We start from the raw sequence: 21,588 nt of genomic DNA, 5'->3' as shown, positions 1-21,588 counted from the left end.
CTGATCTTAATGCACCTAAGCATTTCCTCTAATTATTGCATTTCACTGGAGTTACACAGAAGTTACTAACATGAACAATATATCCAATTTTTATTCTCTTTCTAAAAACAGAATTTTTTATTATTATATACAGACTGAAAACAAAAGCAAAAGGCAGGAAAAAGATTAAAAGGCTAATATAGGAATTAGATCTTTTAAGGGAATAATAAAAAAAATTTGAGTTCTTTAATCATCTGATACCATTGTTTTTATAAACATAGGTAAATCATTTCTTTTTCTTAAAGATAGTCAGTGAATTGGGCTGAACTTTGGGTATTTCTTTTTTATCTAATTCTCCGACTCAGTCCTGTATTAATTTGTCAAAAAAGTGAAATAATCAGTAGATTATTCATATAAAAATCCAGTTAGAAATTTTACCTATGGAATACATACACACATAGAAATCACCTCTATAAAATACTTTTTTAATCACTGTCTCTTGGACATCATTATCTCTGTCCATCCCATCTAAGGTTGACTCTGGGAACAGGTAGAGAAAAGTTAACACAATACTGTAGATGGTTGCAGGTAAACTGAGCACATCAAAGATATATATATATATATATATATATATGAAATAAAAAGTGGATCTTACCTGAAAGACTGCAGGTAAGGTAGGCAACAACTGGGATATAATGATTAGGAAAGTTTGGTTTATGTGGAACATGAGTAGGCAGAAATGATCCTGGCAGGAAATGAGGAGACTGGTCTGGAAGAAGTGGAAGGGACTTCTCAGAGACCAGTATGTGACATGGTTTGGATCTTACATGTCCTTCAATGGCCATGTGCTGAAGGATGATTTTCCAGTCTGGTGCTGCCTTGGGAGATGGCAGAACCTTTAGGAGGCAGGCCTATAGGAAGGACGTTTGCTCGTTGGCAAGCAGAATGCTCTTCAATGGATAGTGGAACCCTGACTCCTCCCTCTTTGTCTTTGCTTCCCAGCCATGTTGAGATGAAGAACTTTGATCCATTTTGTCTTTTCTGCTATGATGTTCTGCCTTGTCACTTGCCTAAAGTGACAGGGTCAAGTGACAATGGACTGAAACTTCTGAGACCATGAGCCGAAATAAACCTTTCTTGCATTTATATTGCTGAAAGCTGACTAAGGCAGAAGGTAAAGTTTACTAAAAAAGATAAACAGCATATTCTGGCAGACTAGGAATAGAAGAAAAAGTCTGGAATGACTCCCAGAGTCAGTGAGAACAATGTAGAGATGTAAAACAGAAGAAGGGTGAAAGGAAATAGGTGCTGTTTTGGATATTCAAGGTGATGTGTCTGGTTGTGAAGTGAGATGGAACAGCATATGTCTGGGTATCTAGGATCAGAGTCAGCCAGAAGCCCATCTGGTAAATAAGGTGACTATGTGGGAGCAATGGTTATAGAAAAAGACTAAAGTATTTTTAAAAAAATTGAACTGAGCCAATCAGAAGTAAAAAGGCAAAGACAAAAAAGCAGTATCCAAATGTTTATACAGTAAGTAGTTGAAAGAAAGACTTTAGAAAAGGAAAGAGAAAAAAGAAACAAGATTTGGGAGCAGATGAAATTGCTGTCTATTTTTAAGGGATATCAGTGAAAGTGACTGAAATGCCAAGGATCATGTCACTAGGTCAGAGAAAGGTGGCAGGCACCACCTTTTCTCTGCCTGAGGAAGCATCTGAGAGTCGAAGAGAAACTATTCAAAATCGGAACAAAACTGAAAAGCTGACCTTGGATGAGCAAAAGAACCAAATCCTCATTAAAACAAAGAACCAGTAAAGTTACTAATTTTTACATTGTATAGATTTCCCCAGACATATAAGGCACATAGGAAGACAATTTTCCATTATCTCTGCAAAGTCCAAAGGTTACCCTTCCCTTCTACAAATGCAGTATTTATTCAGGGCTAGTCACTCCCCCGGGATCCTTTTTCTCTGTATTTAATATTTCAGAAATTTGCTCATTTAATTAAGTTAGAGAAATTTTCATGGTTGTTTTAGGGTGGTCTATTTGTCTGAATTTTTGCATTTTTACCAGTAGCTTAAACAATTCATTTTGTTTCTTTCTTTTTTTTTTGGTACCAGGGCTTGAACTCAGGACCTTGAACTTGTAAGGCAGGAGCAGTGCCACTGAGCTAAATCCCTGTCCCTCAATTCATTTTATTTCCAATTATCTTCCATCTTTTAAGACTATTTTGAAATACTTTACCTGTCTTTGAATATTTACCTTTGTAAATGCATAAGGAAAAATCTCCACAAACCTCTGTCAGCATGAAAGTTACAAAATGTCCTTTCCTGAAACGTTCGGTCTTCATTTTTGTCTTTGCATTTTCTTCTTTTGGTAATACAATTTTTCAAAACTTGTTTTGCTATTTTGCTTATTGTCATTCTTCCTCACTCTGAATTGCAAGAGAAAGGATTGAGCCTGTTTTTCAACATTGTGCACATCAGCTATTAGGAACTGACAGTGGAAACTTAAATGTTCATGGAATTTATGTATGAATAAATGAATAAGTGAATAAAAGTACACCTTCTGCTCAGAAAAAGAAGATTGGTATAATTTCATCTGTGGTTTGCCTACAGTCCTGTAAGTACTTGAAAACGGGTGTCAATTATGGCCCTGAAGAACACCTTCACTAGAAATGAAGAAAACATGTATTCTGTGTTAACTGGTTTTATTCCAAATCACCGATCTTAATCACTCAAGAAAATAACAAACTCCACACTTCTCAGTTTCTCTCAGAATTTGCCCCAAAACTATTTATGACAGTTAATAAAAACCATGATTTGGGGAACAACTCAAATGAGGCCTCTTAATGCCAGAGAAAATTAGGATTATAAGAAGTCATCAGAATACAGTTTATTATATTACGATCAGGTATATTCTCCAGTCTCTGGAACAAAACAGATCACACGTTTTATTTCTTCAAAGGGGGAATTTAAAAATTTTAATAGTATGGTTTTGACTAATTTCATTATCAAAAAAAGAAGAGGGAATTGGCAAAATCTCTTTTGCTTTGTATAAAAGACAGATTTTTCACCCTACCTGAGCCAGTCAAGGCTCGACTTGTTATTTAAGACTCAATGAACAAAATATCTGCCGCATATATATGGACTATCAGTTATGCTACATCAATGAATATAGGCTACGATTTTTGAATCCATAACAGGATCTCAACTTTGATTAGGGTCTAGCTTACCCCCAAATAAATTTTAATAGGAATTAATCATGTTAGTTATCTACTCAACATTCTACAATTATTTATTGTTATACTCAAAAGTCTTAAATCTTTAACAAGTTGTAGCACAGTCTATTGCCTCTGTCTTCAACCCTTATTCAGCAGTGCTCACTCCTTTCTCAAAGCTTTCCACCAGAGTTGTTCAGGTCCTTTCACATACCAGGCTCCTTTCTTCCTTCAGCTTTCACCCAGACTCTTCTCCTCTTCTCTTTCATTTTATGACCACATCAAATTAATACCTATTGACACTCAAGGTCAAGATTCAATGCATTCAACAAATACTTTCCGAAGAAATACCATGTGCCAGCGACTATTTCAGGCTTCAGGAAACTAGACAATAATGAAACAAACAATCCTAATATGAAGATGATGTTAAATGATAAGATGATAAATCTGGCTCAGATAATTTTAAAGGGGGGGATGATTTATGGAATTTTGACCTTTTATTTAGATGAACATGAACAATCTCTTTAAAAAGATGTATGAAAATGACCCCACAAATATTTGGGGCAGTGATAATAGCAAGTATAAAAATCCCTAAAATGGGAATGAATTTCATGTGCGTGAATAATGACTGCACCAGATGGCAAGAACTTTTGAATTGAAGTGAAAGATACAAGCCAGGACTTATTCATGCAAGATTTAGCCTGACAAGGCAAAAAATTAGTTAAATTTTATTCTAAAAGAATAATGAGAAGACATTTTTGGAGAAGGTTAAGCAGAGAAGGGGGATGGTATGATTTATGTACTTAAAAGACAATCTGATTTTGCGCTTCACAGAATGGATTACAGGTAGGGAGCAAAAGTGAAAGATGGAAAGAATATAGGAAGTTCAGGGAGACACAGCTTGTTTGCTTAAGAGGAAAATGGAAAGAAGGAGAAAACCAAGATTATGATGGAATAATTCAATAATAAAATCTGATTTACTAGCTGTTGAACATAGAGGAGAGATATGAACCAAAGAAAATGTACACTTCTAGCTAGATCATCAGGATAGAAGGTAAGGCCGATGCCATCAATACAGTGTTGTACTGAAGAGAAAGCTGGGAGGGTTAGAATTCTGTTGCCATCACTTAATGCTGTTTGACCTGCATAACTTTTTTTTTTTTTTTGGTACCGGGGATTGAACTTGGGTCCTTGCGCTTGCACAGCAGGCTGTGAAACCACTGAGCTAAATCCCCTGCCCAAACCTGCATAACTTTTATTTAGCCTCTCTACTCATTTGTTTTTGCATTTATAAAATGTGGAAAATAACAACCACACCACATTAGTTTTTTGTGAGAATTTAATGTTGTTGTCTATGAAAACTACTTAAAACATTTAAAATGTGAGTCTCCAATGAAGGTGGCTACTACTATGGTTTCTGCTGTTGTTGCAATTATTATAACCTAGATGTGGAATGCAATCACATGAGGAGGGCTGAGGAACTCAACACAGTTTGGCCATGTTAATTTTGATATATTTATCAGACATCCACATTGAGATGCTGGTGAGCAGATGTACATAAAGTATAGAGTTCTGAAGAGTGGTCTGTCCTGAAATTACAGTTTATGCACTTATAGAATTGAAAAGTCACTTTTATAGAAATTGTATTTAGAGCAAAAGGTGAAGCCCCCTAGAGAAACACTGCAGAGAGAGAAGGAAAGAAAGCCTAGCATCCTGCTTAATGGCACTTTTGAGATCAGGATAGGATGATCACTTCAGAGAGACAGTGAAGGAGACAGTAGAAAAAGACAAAGGAGGAAACTCTGGGGCTGATGCAATGAAACAAGCAGGTCAGAAAGAAACTAGTTAACTGTGTCTTATGCTAGCGAGAGATCAACTCAGAACAGAAAAGTTGCCAGTGGACAGTATGAAGGTTTTGGGAAATCTCTACGCTAGTTTTCTCAGTACATGAAAGAAATGGAAACCTAAATGTCACCTCCTCTAGGAAACATTTTCTGAGTCTCTGCAATAGAGCGATTTCTTTTCATACTAATTGCCATTCCTCTGGACTTATATAGGTGATTGTAAAGAAGGTTGACTTTTCACCAAGTCGTTTTCTATGTAAAGTGCATCATTTGTATAATTTTTCATTTATTTCCCATCTTCCAAAATTGCTAGTAAGATAGCAGGGCTCAGGTCTATATCATTTCTGAAAATATCCTCAATACTTTGCATAATACCTATTCATATTACTCAAATTATAATAAATGTATGCAAGACTGTAACTAATACAAATTTTTATCTTCTTTTAACTAATTTCCACAGCAACTACCATGTTGACTTTCAGGTTATTTCTAAGTTTTTGATATTACTGCATTGATAAATTTGTTCCAAGCCACCTGATATCATTTTGGAAGGAGTAGGCAGAAAATATATAATAATATTATCTATCTAATATTACCTATCTAAATGTTTTTTTCTCTCGAAAGACAAACAATATCTCTACTCAGGGAGCTCATTTTAGTACTCAATCTAAAATTGATTACCATATAACCCTTATTAAAACTCAGTTGAGACAACTGATATTTAAGAAAAGAAATCTATGGACCAAGTTAAATGTCCATTCATTTAAATTGGCTTTTAGCTTTATCGAATTATAAGACAAATAACCAAATATCTTAGCTCAGTTGGATTTATTTAGCTCTTTGCTCAAATGCCACCATAGAAGTTGTGAGCATTTATTATTATGTCTTTGGTTTTTACAGAAGAATACTATAAATAATCCCTCACTGAAGATATTATTGCATCTTCTAATAACATAAAGACTTTCATACAATACTTATATTGCTCCATGTCCCAAATAAAATCAGTGCAACCCAGATGATGAATTTCTGTGTCAGTAAAATAAGGAATATTTTATTATTATGTATTTTTCTTCTTACTGTATATTTTTCTTTATATGATAATAATATTCATGAAATTTATCCCATTACTATAATTACTCTGTTCACTGACAACTAGGATATGCATTTTTGTTCAATTGTAAATATTGATTTTTTTCAATTTTCTTCAATTGTAAATATGGCCTAAGTCTCTGTGTCCTTTTCTCTGTTTTATGATTTTGCCAACCCCTTTCTGTGTGTACATTTATCGCAATTACTTACACTTTTCAAAGTAGGAGTATGAATAAATGTAAAGAAAAGAATGGCCTTCTGCCTTCCCTTCAAACAAAACTAGGGATAAAACACCTTACATGGTCTTGCTCAAGTGCTACCAAGTCCGTAGACATTCTGGACTCAAAGAACATACTGATTTCCTTTGTTTCATTGCCCCAAGATCACACTTGAACAGATAGGAGGACATTTTCTTCATACAAATTTGAAATGAGTTTATATATTACTTCTGAAAATAAGGCGACATTAGGATTTTGTTTGTTGGTTTTGTTTTAGAATTTTTGAGCCAGACAGAAATGAAACAGTGCAAAAAAATATGAGCAAAAAATTTACTGCTTGTGAAATTAAATGTTTTTCTTTTTAAATTATGAGCATGACATAGACTAGCAAATCTTCTTGCTCTTCACTGTTAGGATTCAAATAGAAATCTCAATTACTGCCTCCTCATGAATCCATAGGATATTCTACACTGCCTTTTCTGTTGCTCTGATTTTTCTATGTATAAAATGGCTATATATGTAAATGAATTAATAAATATATTATTATAATTATGAAGTACAAGATCAATGATTCTTCTCTTCTGGGTACTTATTTCTCCTCCCAGTGAAGTCAGATACTTTTTAAAAATAAGAACAATGTTGACTTTACTTTTAATTCTGCATAGAAAATTGCTTAACCAAGTATTATCTGTTTGACAACTGACTACAGCCAAAGCTATAATTATCCCTGTTATTTGATAATACTTGAAGCATTATTAACACATAAAAATCTAGTTATAAGAATTTAAAGATCTCATTAACCAATAAAATACATATAGGAGTTTATTAAAATTTATATGCAATAAATGTTTTAAAAGTTTGTTTTAAATTATTTAGTCATATATGACATCATAAAATAAACCAATTCTTCAAATACCAGTATATGGGAGACTGCTTCAAAAGTTTTCTTCATGGAAGAGTCGTGTATTACTTAACAGAATGTTTAATTAGATCCTTTTCTAAAAACTTAAAATTTAAAGATATATGTCAGTGTTTCTGAAACATTTTCTAAAATGAGTTTCATGAGAAAGAATTACATATTGCACAATATAGATTGCATAGTTCTCCGCAAAATATCCCTTTCAAGACAAAAATAACTCATCAAATTTCCATCAGATAAAAAGTCTTATGTCTGCTTAAGCAGCATTAAAATTTTACTTTTACTGTAGAAGTAATTAATAATTTTACTTTAAATTTGGAGAGGTGTTGAAACATTTTAATACTAAATGACAATGCATATTTTCATTTTTTGAGATGTAAAAACATGATCATTTGAGTAGTTTCTATTTCAAAAATGTTAGTGCACAATATCTCACATTAATGGTGAAGACTTTATTCTATATTCTCTTCCATTTTTTGTCCATAAGAAAATATATATGCTTAACATATAATCAGAAAATTTATTATTGATTATATTCCTCTTTAAGAATGAATTATTAGGCAAGGATTGGCGGTGCACACCTGTAAGCCCAGCCCTTGGGAGGCTCAGGCATGAGGTTTGCTGTAAGTTTGAGGCCTGCCTGGGCTACATATGAGTAGTGAGTTCAAGGCCAGCCTGAACTACAAAGAGAGACCCTGTCTCAAAAATCCAAAGAAGAAAAGAATACATAATCAAAACATTTCTCTCCAAGTTACAAGGTGAAGATTTTTAATAACTAAGCATTAAATATTAGAAAAGTGCTATATTAGTAATTATTACAAATAATTTTAAGATAGTATGTAATGGTGTGTGAAGTTGATACGGAAAAGTTTTAGATAACTTAATAGATTGAATATTAAGGTAGTTGTAGAAGCAAAATAAGTAATGTATTCTTTTAAGATTTGCTTTTCCTGTAACTCCTTGTTTAAGGTGAAGATTATCTGACTCTAACCAGTAACTTCATTAACCTAACAAAGCTACCATGCCAAGGTGAATTTACAGTGCATATGACCTATCTTGTGTCTGTGACTCCTAAATAGGAACTGGAATTGTATTTACACATCAAAGACCACTAGGGATGAGATAATGGCTAAAAAGGATATAAAAAGGGAAATGCTGAAGAAAGGGGGCGCGTGACCAGACTGGTTTCTGGCATGCCCGTCCGCTTGTGAGAAGAAATTTTATTATTTTATCCGAATTCTGTGTCTCTGTGTATTTCTTTCGGAGATTTCCACAACAAAGTAACCGATTTTGAAGATTTTAAATATGGGAAGAGTTTATGTCAAAACTGGTTGAGGACGGAGAAATGTGTATTGTAAGAAGTGGAAAGATGTGTAACTGTTAAGTGTATGTGACAGGCTCACAGTAGTCAAGGTAGGGGAACTTACATCTTAGGTGGATGACTGCAAAGTATGTTTCGTGTCAGACTTGTTAGTGGTTATTCTTATCACCACCAGTAGCATTTTAGAGTGAGAAACTGATGTGACATAATGCTACTACTTAAAAAAAAAATACTACTACCCACAAAAGGTCTTGGAGGAACTAATTCTGAGCTGTACTAGATCTTGAGAGCAATGTTAACCAGTGACATATATTTTTCTTCTATCCTATTCCTACATTATAATGAACACAATTTTATTTTTAAACATGACTTGCTTTCAACTGGAACCTTGGCCACTAGATATTGGTATGAATTTTATAACTGAAATACTATTAGGTTTCTACTTATTATCAAAAACAAAAGTTGTAAAATTTCATTCCTAGAATGTAAATGCAAAGCAATATTAATTGTGTCACTTGTTCCAAGCATACTGAGTTCTCTGCTGGTCACCTCAGAGCAGTAGTATTATAAGTAGCCAATTGTGTATCTGATCACCAAATTTAGTTCCTTCACAACAAATCACCCAAATCAATACACAGCTAAAGATTTCCTCTAATGTGGGATCAAATCTTATTTTCTACTTAATCTGATATTTACCCAAAGGCGAAGTACACAGCAACACTTTTGGATACCATAGCCAAGAAACCTTGGCTTATCTAGTTCCTATTAGATAAATTATTCACAACAACAACCTCATAGCTCTATAGTCCTCATTGTTGTGGTTCACTGAGATGAGCTGTTGATCTGAATTAGGGTGCCACTCGTGAAAAGGGTGCTAAAAATGTTCTGATAAGTTTTTCACGAATTAATTCCATTTAAATACATTTTCACAAGCCCTAACATATTTTTAGAAGTGACCAAAACCCATCTGTTCTAGTATGAATGTACCAAGATAAGCCTGAAAATGTTTCACTAACAGAGTTTTTACTTTGTCATATTGAAACAGCCTTGGGTTGATTATCATGTGTTTAAGAGGAATAAATAGTCAATTACAGAATAAAATTTAGGATTTGGAAAGACCGAAACAAATATTTAACACTGAGAAAATTATCCTTCATCAACACCAACACCATTTGCCATTATACAGACCAAGCAATTGATTTTGTTCTTCAGTTTTTAGCTGGTTAATTTATTGTCTTATGATACAACCATTCATTTAGAGATGAGATATGGGGAGGTTTCAAGAAGAAGGAAGAGAGAGAGAGACAGAGAGAGGGAAGAAAGAAAGCAAGAAAAAGAAGAAAGAGAGGAAGAAAGAGAGGAAGGGGAAAGAGGAAACAAACTTCTACAAAAACAATAGTTTATTTTATGAAATAGTATATTAGGCAAGTAAAATCAATAAAACAAAAAGGCCACATAGGATGTGACCAAAAGAGAACATTAAATAAAATAAATATATACGACTAACTTGATATTTTAGTCTTTCAGAAACACTATAACCACAATAGGCATTTAATTTTAAATTTTCAATATGTCAACTGGTCAGTATTCAGGATTTTCAACTAGAGAAATTTAAAAAAGATGAGAATAGTGACAAATAAAAATTGTACTAGGAACAATATTGTAGTTCAACCTAAAAGAATTGAAGATATTAAAACCCTCATATTAAAGTGGCTCATAATAAATCTATAATATGATTAAGATATTTAAAAGTCATTATGAACACATCATTACATATCTTCTAATATACACAGTTTTCATTGATGAGATGACATCCACCCCTATCCCCTAAAATTAAAAGATCACCTGAAACAATGTATGAGTAGACACTGTAGGGAAACTAATGCATACTTGAGCAATACTATAGAAATATTTTATATCTACATTGCTACAGTTTATTATATCATATATTACACTCCAAATTTCAAAATAGTCAATAAGCATCAATATAAAAAAATTTCCTTCCCAAAGATGTATAAACTTAACTGACAAAAATTATTCTATTTTTATAAGCATAAATATAATACTATGAGTATACAGAAGTTAGAATAACAAAAACATTGAAGAAGGAAAATAATATGATTTTCAATATGGCTAAATACATATAATATTAAAAGTGGTTATAAAACAAAATATAATTCAAATTCATTCAAAAAAATATTTTAGAATACAGAATGAAAGAGTAAAATATCTGTCCAAATAAAATGATAATTTATACTCTGAGTCTGTAGGAGTGGGATAAGATTTTGAGAACAATGAAAACTAAACAATCAAATCCCTTATGCATGAGATATGTCTTTTAGTAAATCCTATTAACTAAAATACCACAGATACACACGTTTATTAAATTATATAGCAATTTTCTTAAATTGTTACAACTCTCTAACAAACTTATGGTTATAGAATAGTAATTTTATTTTTTGTAAATTGCCTATTACATCAAGCATCATGCCTACCTCAGCCTAAATAAAAAGTTATTGTGTAAATAATAATTTTCTATACTTTTCTTCAAAATCAAGAATCTCTACTTTGGTTTTGTAATTCTTTTGGGGACAGTATGCATTATGAACATTTTGTCACTTTTTGAAATCATACACATTTTTCTAAATTAAAATTTCAAGCACAATGAATTCAGAGAAAATATTCCAAATTATTTTAGGATGAAAAAGAAAAAAATACAAGCCTACAAAATAACAGGAGGCAATCATTCCCTAAAGTCAGTCCATATACATATTCTGAAAGAGAATATAAACCTGTTTCTAAGTTCATGATGGACCTCAAGCAATTTTATACCATTGTTAAAAAGAAAACTAGAAGGAAGAAAAATTGGTTCAGGAACTACTCTTTTTAGCAAAGGCCTTGCCACTGTTGCCTTTCATCATCCTAAGAGGACAAACTAGAAAGTACATTCCTCCCTAATGTGACTGATTTCGTTCTCACTTGGTTTCACACTTCAAATTCTTCCTTTGCTGTCCTTTGTCACATACTTTAAGAAAATTCATGAAACTCATTGAAACTTTAAAAAATATGGGGCCAAAAAGTCAATGACCATAGAATAGGAATGAAATAAAGTAAAATATAGCAAAACAAGTCAAAAGAAAACTATCACATACTTCATGGATTAATGATGAAAAAGAGAGAGACTTCTTACCTAGTACCCCCAGTCGATAGTTGACCGTGATGACAATCACATTGCCATAGCTTGCCAGGACACTCCCATCATATAAATTTCCAGTGCCTTCCATGTATGAGCCACCATGGATATATACCATCACTGGTTTGGGGCCTCCACTGTCCCGGATATCTAAAAAAACAAATGGTTGGCAATTGTTCTTATCCTCAAAAAATCACATAAGGAAACAACATATTTTCAATTTCAGAGATAGGAGGGCATGATTTTAATATAGGTCTTTAAATTGTTGTTTTTGCTAAAGTGTTTCTTAAGCGATTATACTATGAGCTATTGCAGGAAAGAGCAAAAGGCATCCATTGTTTTCTATCTAAAATTTTGTTTTCAAATTATAAATGGAATTATACATCTTGGGCAAATTGAAAGTAAGTGTAAATTTTAGTGCATTTTGTTTAACTCTTGAAGTGACAGTAAAGCCAAAAGTGTAATATAATGACAATGACTCTTCAGATTACTTTTTAAAAAAATGTCACACAGAATTTATGAACCATGAGCAAAGGACAATAATTTCATTGCTGTTGTGAGTAAAGGTGTTTTCTTTCTTCTTGTTTTTTACTGGAAAGCTTTGTATCAAATGCAACATGATCATGCTGTCGTTTATGCTCTGTGGACATGATTATAGAATTGTATTATTCAGTCTAAGAGGTCACATTTAACTGCTTAAGGACTGTCAAAGGAATGGTTAGGCAGTAACACCATGTGCATCTGAGCTCCTATTGTTGTATTTAGGTGAATTTACTTAAATGATATTTTTTTAGAAGGTCTAGGGTATTCACTCATTCCACTTAACCTTTGAGGAAAAAGAACAACTAAATCACATTTTTTCTACCTTTTCCTATAGCTAATGTATTTTTAATCTTCACTTTGGCTCTTTTTTATCATATATATATATATATATGTGATAGGCTAGAGCTAAGTTCAAGTATGAAGTGCTGAAATTTAGTGTGATATGGTGATTTCTACAACTTTGAATTTTAGTAAAGTATATTCGTTTTTCTCAGATGAAGTCTTTACAATTATAAAGTCCTTCATCTTTTCTAAGATGAAATTTTTAACAAAGGCTTAGAAATGATATATAAAGGAAACAGGATAGTACTAATCAGTATGAAAAATGCATGAATTTCTATAGAAAAATTAATCTATTGATCATTTGTACTTATTATGTAGACAAGTATATGTATACATATATATTCAACTATGAATTTGAATAGAAAATATTTCTCTTCAAATATTATTTTAAAATTACATCAAATGTATTCTTTTCTTAATACCAGTATTGAATGTCATTTAAAAATATATTAAAAGTATGGTTTTTGTTCCTTGCTTTTGACTCAATTTAAACTATTTTTTGTCAAACTGAATTCTCCTACAACTTTCCAATTGAGGTATCAACTTTCAGAATGGACTAAAGTGATACAAATTTATTGAAAGAACTGGTGATTATTTAGAGATGGATTTACATTTCTTATTAGATAAAAGAATGACTAAGCATTTAAATTTTTCTACTATAACAGTAAAATGATTTCTTTGAAGGAAAAGTCTTTTTAGGATCAGAGTTGCAGCTCAAATATTTGGCCCGGATTTTTAAATTGGGAAGTGGCTCAGGGCAGAACTTAGAGACTTTGTGAAAAAGACTACTTAAATAGTCTTAATACTAGTGTATAAACTTAAAGCCACACCTCCCTCCCCCAAGGGTGTATTTGAGAAGAACGTCTTGTTTTTAAATAGTGAGAGGAGGGTGCTTTGACATAACCATCATCTGCTAGACACAGCTACATTTAACAAGGAAACTTAAATATATTTTCTCTTGTAATCCTCAAGAGAGAAAATGGTGTTCATTCCCATGTAAAGATCCGGGGGCTTGTGCAGATGTTGAACTTACACAGAGAATGTAATCCCTTTGAAATTGTTAAACTATGCACCTTAAATGCCTGTTTGGTGCATACAGTTTGAGCTTCTTATTTTCTAGTATGGTTGGCATTGAAGAAGCAATAATAAATTGTTAACCTGAAATCATTAACTGACTGTTCACAGCAGACATTGTAGTCTGATAATTGTATGCTTGGAGGTAGCACAGAGGGAGGCTGTTTGAGAATTCTTCTTTAATTAAAATTACATAGAATTACAAAGCGCCAAGTGTGAACAGTAATGAAATCTTGGTAGAACTATCCTGTTCACCTGGAAAACAATACAGACACATATTGAGAAGACCTGCCGCATTTTATGCCTAATAACACAATAAAGTGGACATTTTCAGGAATCACTGAGAATCTGCCAGAAGGTTCTAGGAGATATTTTGAGCTGAATTTATTTTTCTTTGCAAATAGGACTTAAAAGTATAGTTTGATGATTTTAATTCCAGTTTGTATTTTCAAAGATTTCAGCCTTACCTAAGAATTTAATATATTAAATATTTTCTAAAAGTTTTATAAAATTCCAATATTTTGTGAGAAATAATGTTTTTAATTTGAAAGAAGACTGAGGTTAATGTTATAGGAAATATTAAATACTAAGGTAAAATTCTTAATATTGCTAATAACTTAATATTGCTAACCACTTAATATTGCTAATAAAGTTTGGGAAACTAGAATCCTTAGAGATGAAGATAAGATAATAAATTTTTCATAGTGTTTTGTCAGATTGGTTCATCTTAGACTTTACTTGTTTACATAGTCTGTACATATTTTTGATATTAACAATAATTATAGAAATATCAAATGATTACTATTTATACTATATTTTCAAAAGCTAGATATTTTATAAGTGAAACTAATGTATCAGATAGATAGCTTTCCATTGAATACTATCTTCTAGCATCATTTTAATAATCAAATTTTAGGGGTTCATTGACCTTCATTAGAAATATATTAAATGTGCTTTAATAATTTATATTGAAACTTTCAGAGCCAAATTGTCCTTTTAAACTTTGTCTTTTATTTAGCAACAGATAAATAATATGAAACATGTGAACTATGTATTTAAATTATGATTTCTGCTTTGTTTAAACTGCTGCTACTGACGACTAAAATTGTCAAACCATTCTCAGAGATCTTAAAACATTAGTTAAGTTCCGGTGAAACTACAAGCTTTCATCAGACATGATTATATTTTCTGTTATCTGCAATGTTTTTAAATCTTGCTTAGCATATGTAGCTCTGAAAGGAGTGGGACTGTGTGGAAGAAATACTACATCAATGATTATTTTTTCTAAACTTTTAAGAAATTGTATTAAATGTTTTTTTAAGGTAATAAAATAACAAGCTTGGAATCTGATTTAGCACCTTGACTTTAAGCTTTAATGACTAGTTCATCTTTCTGATAAACCAAAGTTTCACACTAATGAAGGAAGTGTCAATAGATGTAGAACAGTTAAGGGGAATTTATTTGTGCCTGATAAACAGCATTTGGGATCACAATTCCCTTTAATGATACTAGTAAGTAATTATTGATCAGATAACTCTGATCATATAACTCCTTAAATATATTTACTGGATTCTTTCTTCTTAAAGGACTTGTGAAATGGTTAATTGCCCATATTTGAGCATTTGAGATTTAACTGTTTTAAACTTGTGGAAGCATTGCCTCAATTAAATCATTCTCTGATATATATTAAAAGGCATTTCAAGAAATTTTTGTGCTTTCCACTCATTTTTATGGACCTTGCTTATCATTCAGAACCATCAATTAAATATAAAAATATTGGCTGAATTTGTGCTTGTTAATGGACATAACACATAGGTACATTTTGAGTTAAAAAAAAAACTCACAAAACATCTGCAGAGCAGGTTTTACACAGATCAATGTAGAATATAAAATTACATCTGAATATGGAAATGATAACATTAAGGTGTTCTTAGAAAAATTTTAACTATTTTATAAAAATCCCCTACATTCCTAGAATAAATAACTAGAAATCTCAGATGTTGCTTTGAACCATTTTTATCATTTCAGATTACTCTTACTTAAATTGTAGAAAGAGCCTATAAAATATAGATTTTTACTATTATAGCACACAAGAAAATAATACTATTGCGTTTTGACCTGTTGATGACAGAAGAGGGATGGCAGGGATACATAAGAATTAGGACTGTGAGTTCTGGACTAGAAGCCTTTCAGGGGGTTATCTGAATGAAGACCAAGGCCTGGACAATGCCATGGGCAGCCTCAAAATGTAGCTCCTGGGATAGGGACCCAGAAATCAAGGGAAGATGTAGAGGTATCTGAAAATAATACAGAATTTTATACAAATGGTTAGATAATCTAACTTGGGAGTGAATTAAAAAAGAGTAGTTTATCAAGTAACTTATATTCTTTATGTCCAGTGATGTTGATTCAATATTTGGAAAAAACTCAATAAGGAATTTACTCTCTTTTTAACTCACACTCAGATCTACAAAATAATTCTAAAAACAAAAATTGAATAAAAGATGCCCAGACTTTCTACACTTTTTTTTTTTCCGGCAGAATATTTGAATTAATCTTCTGTTCAAAACATTTATCCGATATAATACAAAAATTGGCTGGTTTGACATTCTTTACTTTTGAGCATTAAAAAAAAATTATTAATTTGGTAACTCTTGTGACTCAGTATCTTAGTACTTAACCTGAATACCAACTACCAGCCTAAATAAAGGTGTATGATATTTTTAATGGCTAACTAAAAATGTTAAGTGTGCTTCAAAACAGGTCTATAAAATAGATTCATGTGTAGAGGGTTTATCTATCTCACTGTGGTTGCTCAGAGATGTCTGTCTCCAATACGTCAATGTCTTAGTCGATATTTTACCAAAAAAAAAAAAAAAAAGAAGGAAAATTAATCACATTAAATCAGCAATTAAAATATTTTTAAAGTGGAAAAATGATGTATACTAACTTTCTAACTAAATTGAGAAATTTTGTAATTTATAAAGATGCATACTAAGAAATCCTTCATACTTTAAGCATTATTTAGATAAAAGATATATAAGATGTAGGATTTTCAGAAGGTTCAATACATTCCAAAGCCTGAAAATGGATATAGACTTCTTTTTAACATGGGATAATAGCCAAATCCTACAAAATTAATAAAAGTTCACAATTTGTGAATGATCAGATTTCCAAGGATTTAAAAAAACCAAATTGGATTTGATATTATAAATTTATTGTTATCTATTTAGCATTCAAAATGATAACTCAGGCAGCTATACTGATTTATTTCAAATATTAATGAATGCTTTGTGTTTAATCTTTAATCCATTGCTAGGGCTCATGATAAATGAATTTTTAATCAAATATCCTGTTTCACTTAAACAAAATAGTTCTAAAATATTATAAAAATAACAAAACCAAATAAAATTGTTAAGCCTTCAGTATTTCACCTCAATAATTTAATATTCTACTACAAGGAGTTTATTAGCTATGTAATGATGAAAATTAGAAATAGAAACAATAAAAACTATTGAGTAAAGTGTCATTCAGTCATGAGTTTTTTGTAATTAGGGAGCAGGCACTTCTGCTGACCTGGCTGTGGATTATTTTCTTTTAGGAAATTTTTCTTATGATATCATTGACATTTCTGTGAGACTTAATTTCTAGGTTTCAGGAAATCACTTTTACATCTGAAATTACATTATTTGCCCCTGTAAAAGTTATAATTAGTGCTAAGTTAAGAGAAAAACAGGAGAAAATGTAAGTGCTGAAAGGAATAAAAATGAATTTAAAGAAACAATGGGCTTCTCCAGACACTCAGGTGAGCACCAGATTATAGTGGAATAAGAAATGTCAAATCAATCTAGTGTGTACTTAGGTTGACAAGGTAAATCAGAATTACAGGACATTAAAAAACAATTTGTTATTAATGAAGTGAAAAATATTTTATTGCTTGTTACTGGAAATACTTTAATAATGAGAATATTTTATTTACCAAACTATAAAATACACCCTTTTGGAATTAAAGAATATTCATTATGTTTTGTTTCAAAAAGCTAAAATCTTTGCCAAAAATACTGTGAGTCCAGAGGACTTAATTGGTTACCTAAATAGATACGATGCCTTTTTTACCTTTACAATTTCATTTTATGTGATTATTAAGCAAATCAATAGCAAAGAGTATTTTTATAATCTAAAAATTTGCTCAAGAAACACTTTATATCATCATATAGATTTTCTTTCATTTTATTTGGTATGGGATTCTTTTTAAACAAAAGTCAAATGTAAAAATGAAACATTTTTATATTGGCTGTAATATTTACATAAATTAGAAAACATGCAAAATGGGTACAGAGAGACTACAAGGGAGAGATTGTTAGTTTAAAGAATGTGGACAAATTTGTCAGAACGTGGGATGAAACAGATCAAAAGTCAGTTCCAGAAAACAAAAACAAAAAAAAATGCCCCTCTTTTTAAAACATTTTAATGGTTGGCATCAAAATGTAAAACTTAACATTCATTTTTTAAAAAATTAAAAATGTGTATTCATATGTAACAACAAGCAAGAAGACAAAACACATCAAAAACGGGAATTAAAAACAACTCTTCAAAAAAAGACAAGAAGTAAAAAAATAGAAAGTGGTGGAAAAAGTGATTGAAGCCTTTGTCATGCAAATAGATTTGGTGGAAAAAATACCTTCATCTTCAGCACCGTCATTATCACCTAAATCATCTGTCTGTTTCTTTGTAAGGGGACCTAGGATTGAGAATGGAGAAATGGAGGGAAAAAAAAAGACAATTCAAGAATAAACAATACTGAGGGGGAAAAAAATAAATGTAAGAACTAAAATTCTCAAGGATATTTCCAAAAAGCGGGGAAATGGTTACATCATAGTTGATTATGTATTTTAAGCAAAAAAAAACCTTTTCCCCAAAATATCTCATAGGCTTGGTTTTTGAACATATCCAGCATAAAAATATATTATAGTTTGAAACTCCAGTCATAAGTAAAGGAAATGATTTTTAAAAAATACCCACTGCATACAAAAATATAAACAGTCTTATTAGCTGAAAGAACATAATATAATCAGTGTCATTTCTAATTTTTATTGATGACAATAAAGAAAGTAGGCCAAATGCATTCTGTAATTTGGGACAAGATCATAACATTAGAAAAATAGAGACATGAACATTTTGAGGATTTTTTTCTTTTTTTCTTTTCTTTTTTTTTTTTTGGTAAGAGCATTAGCACTTCAGTTTACATACTTTTAATATATACATTTTAAAAACTTGTGACTCTTTAAAATTACTTATCATTACGCAAATAGTCTCCCCTCTGTTTTCATTTGAATGTTAACTGTGGATTGAAGACATTTTCCATTTGCACAAATGTATCAACAGATAATTTCATCACTTGGCAGAGAAAAGGTACCATCAATATAAATCAGTGTTTCCCTATTAAGGTAGTTATAGAGTCAAGGACAATATTTCATAATCAATTTATTAATATAATGGAATTATGTCCTTGTGCAATTTCATGCCTACTGTAGTTATTTATAATAGGATCAGGTTTTAGAAGAATAATTTCATAAAACACTGTGAATGCTTAATAAATGTTTTATTATACTTAACAATGCTAATTTGCTAGAATAAAGGAGCACACCAAAGGGGAAGTCAAAGGCCATATGAAAGTAATTTTAAGTGTCATATAATTAACATACTCAGTACACAAAAAAAGCAAGCGAAGCCCCATATTCTCTTTATTTCCACAACCAGTTAATTTATATGACATTTCATAATCCTCATGCAAAAAGCAATCATTACAAACACAGGACACTCAAGTTAAAAGACAGCCAACCACATAGCAATAAGCAAGAGAATTTTGTCATGCATAAAATAAGAATCATAGAAAAAGGAGGCAAAAAAAAGACTAAAAGTCATGTGTTGATTTCAATAACATAAATAGTAAGGAAGCAAGCATTAACTCTAGGCATACCTCACAGGAAAGGATGGTTAACACTTTAAGAAAGACCTCTTGGTCTTTTTAGAGAGTACTATGCATTATATTTGTAATTCAAAATTAAACCTAATATAATAACCCTTAAAGAAAGAAAAAACACTATCCCAGAAACAGAAGGAGAAAATCAGATGTAACACAGTTACGTTTCATCATTTCAGAGACAGCTTTGAAAAATATCAATAGCTGGAAAAGACCAAAACATGGGAAAAACAGAAATTTGTACTATAGCTGAAGGGATCCAGAGAGTACCTCAATTGTAAGGTCATGGTTTCAAAGGTCATTCAAAACACAGACAGACCTGCACGTAATAAATTAAGTAATATACTTTTAAAATCACACCTGCAAGCAATCATTCCATTGAGAAAACTAGATGAAAGTAATGGTTTATGTTAATTGACATTCAGTTGCAAGCTCACAAATATTTGTATTTCTTTAATAGGACTCTGTTCAAATGAAAACAGCATGCTTGAGATTATTTGATGTTCATGAAATGTCATTACTTCTCCAAAATATTAATATTTTAAATTTAAATTTAAAAACTCTTGAATCAGAGTACTAGCAATATTTCTAATTTTAAAACATCTCCAAAATATTAGATTTTAAAAATTGTACTTTCAAGCTTTTTATTTTTCTGTAATTTGCTGAATACTGAAAAAATATTTTTTTCACAAGTCTATTTTCCAGTATACTAGATACTGTTTAACTTAGTAGTTAGCAATACAAATTGAGTGTAATGATATTTATTGTCATCAAAACAACTATTTTCCAGTTTTAGTTAAATTACCTAATACGCTTAATTTTGGCTATTTAAGAAACTAATAACATAAACTCAAAATGTTTGTGCAAAATCATCAGTTTACTCATACTGTATTTGGAGGCATGTATAAAATCCATCACAAATCGTTTTGAATTTTGACTGGAGATCTGATGTAAGAATATTGCGTTCCTTTTCTAAGGTATTCAAGGCCGTTTACATTTCTATTGGAAATCATCCAAGTTCTACAGCCACAGAACCAGTGGTATTATGTACTTCTTACGATTTGCAAATTGTTACTTCTAGAGACTACATGGGATGCAGTAATATAGGATTTTGTTAAACATGATCTATTTCTTTGCATGAGTGACCTAGTTCTCAGTTGCTACTTGGCTTGGGGTGGGCTAAGTAGAAAAATCAAAGAAATGATACAATATATACAAAGTTTGAGCTTTTTTTCTCCTTTAGCTACTAACCCTTCCCTACTCAAGAAGCTCTTTAACTGATGTGAGATAAGTATTGCACAAACACAGATTTGAAAAGTTAGAAAAAGATGTAGGTAGGTATATATTCAGCATCATACGTACTTGGGGGCATCATTAGCCTAGAGATGGATTAGGCTGAATTTCTCCAAGTAAAATATTTCATTTATTGATAGTAAATAAAACTGTATTATTAAGGTATTTACCAAGGATGGATTTTTAGCTGTATTTCAGTAATTCCAACAGAACTAGACTTTCTTTATTTCAAGAAAATTTTACTCATCTGAATTTTAAGGTTTCCTAGGAAGAATAATGTTGATAACAGTATTTGGCAAAAGTGATAATAAAAATAAGAAAAAAAAACCCCTCAGATTCTTCTTTCTCTATGCCTAAAGGTACTAAGAATAAATTAGAGGGTCCAGGGTTGCAAATTGAGAAACTCAACATGAGTTTGAGAATGTCTCAGTGGAGTAAGTGCCTGCTTGTGACTTTCTGAAACAGATCCCTTCTGATCTCAAGATTTCCCTACTCAGTTCCTGAAAGCAAAACAGACCACTGCCTTGGGCTCCCTTCCTTCTTAGCACATTCAACAACTCTGGCTCATTG

At 31.5% G+C, this 21,588-nt stretch overlaps 1 protein-coding gene across 15 annotated transcripts in view; it reads right to left on the bottom strand.

The window, feature by feature from the left end:
• The window catches only part of Nlgn1 (neuroligin 1), an 860,706-nt gene that overhangs the window by 450,496 nt on the left and 388,622 nt on the right, over positions 1 to 21,588 (bottom strand). For 10 of the 15 annotated variants that reach the window (XM_087186519.1, XM_087186517.1, XM_087186521.1 and 7 more), the window contains 2 exons: positions 18,424 to 18,483; positions 11,781 to 11,933 (listed from right to left, as the gene is read on the bottom strand). In XM_087186519.1, coding sequence (XP_087042645.1) covers positions 11,781 to 11,933; positions 18,424 to 18,483 — 213 coding nt within the window. The remainder of the gene's footprint in view (positions 1 to 11,780; positions 11,934 to 18,423; positions 18,484 to 21,588) is intronic. The other 5 variants (XM_013071633.3, XM_021254281.2, XM_087186525.1 and 2 more) reach the window with 1 other exon arrangement.

This window comes from Heterocephalus glaber, unplaced genomic scaffold (assembly GCF_053883595.1).
Source record: "Heterocephalus glaber isolate CG9 unplaced genomic scaffold, H.glaber_assembly_v1.0 deba00001504, whole genome shotgun sequence".
Lineage (NCBI taxonomy): Eukaryota > Metazoa > Chordata > Mammalia > Rodentia > Bathyergidae > Heterocephalus > Heterocephalus glaber.
This window is presented reverse-complemented; position numbering and strand designations above follow the sequence as displayed.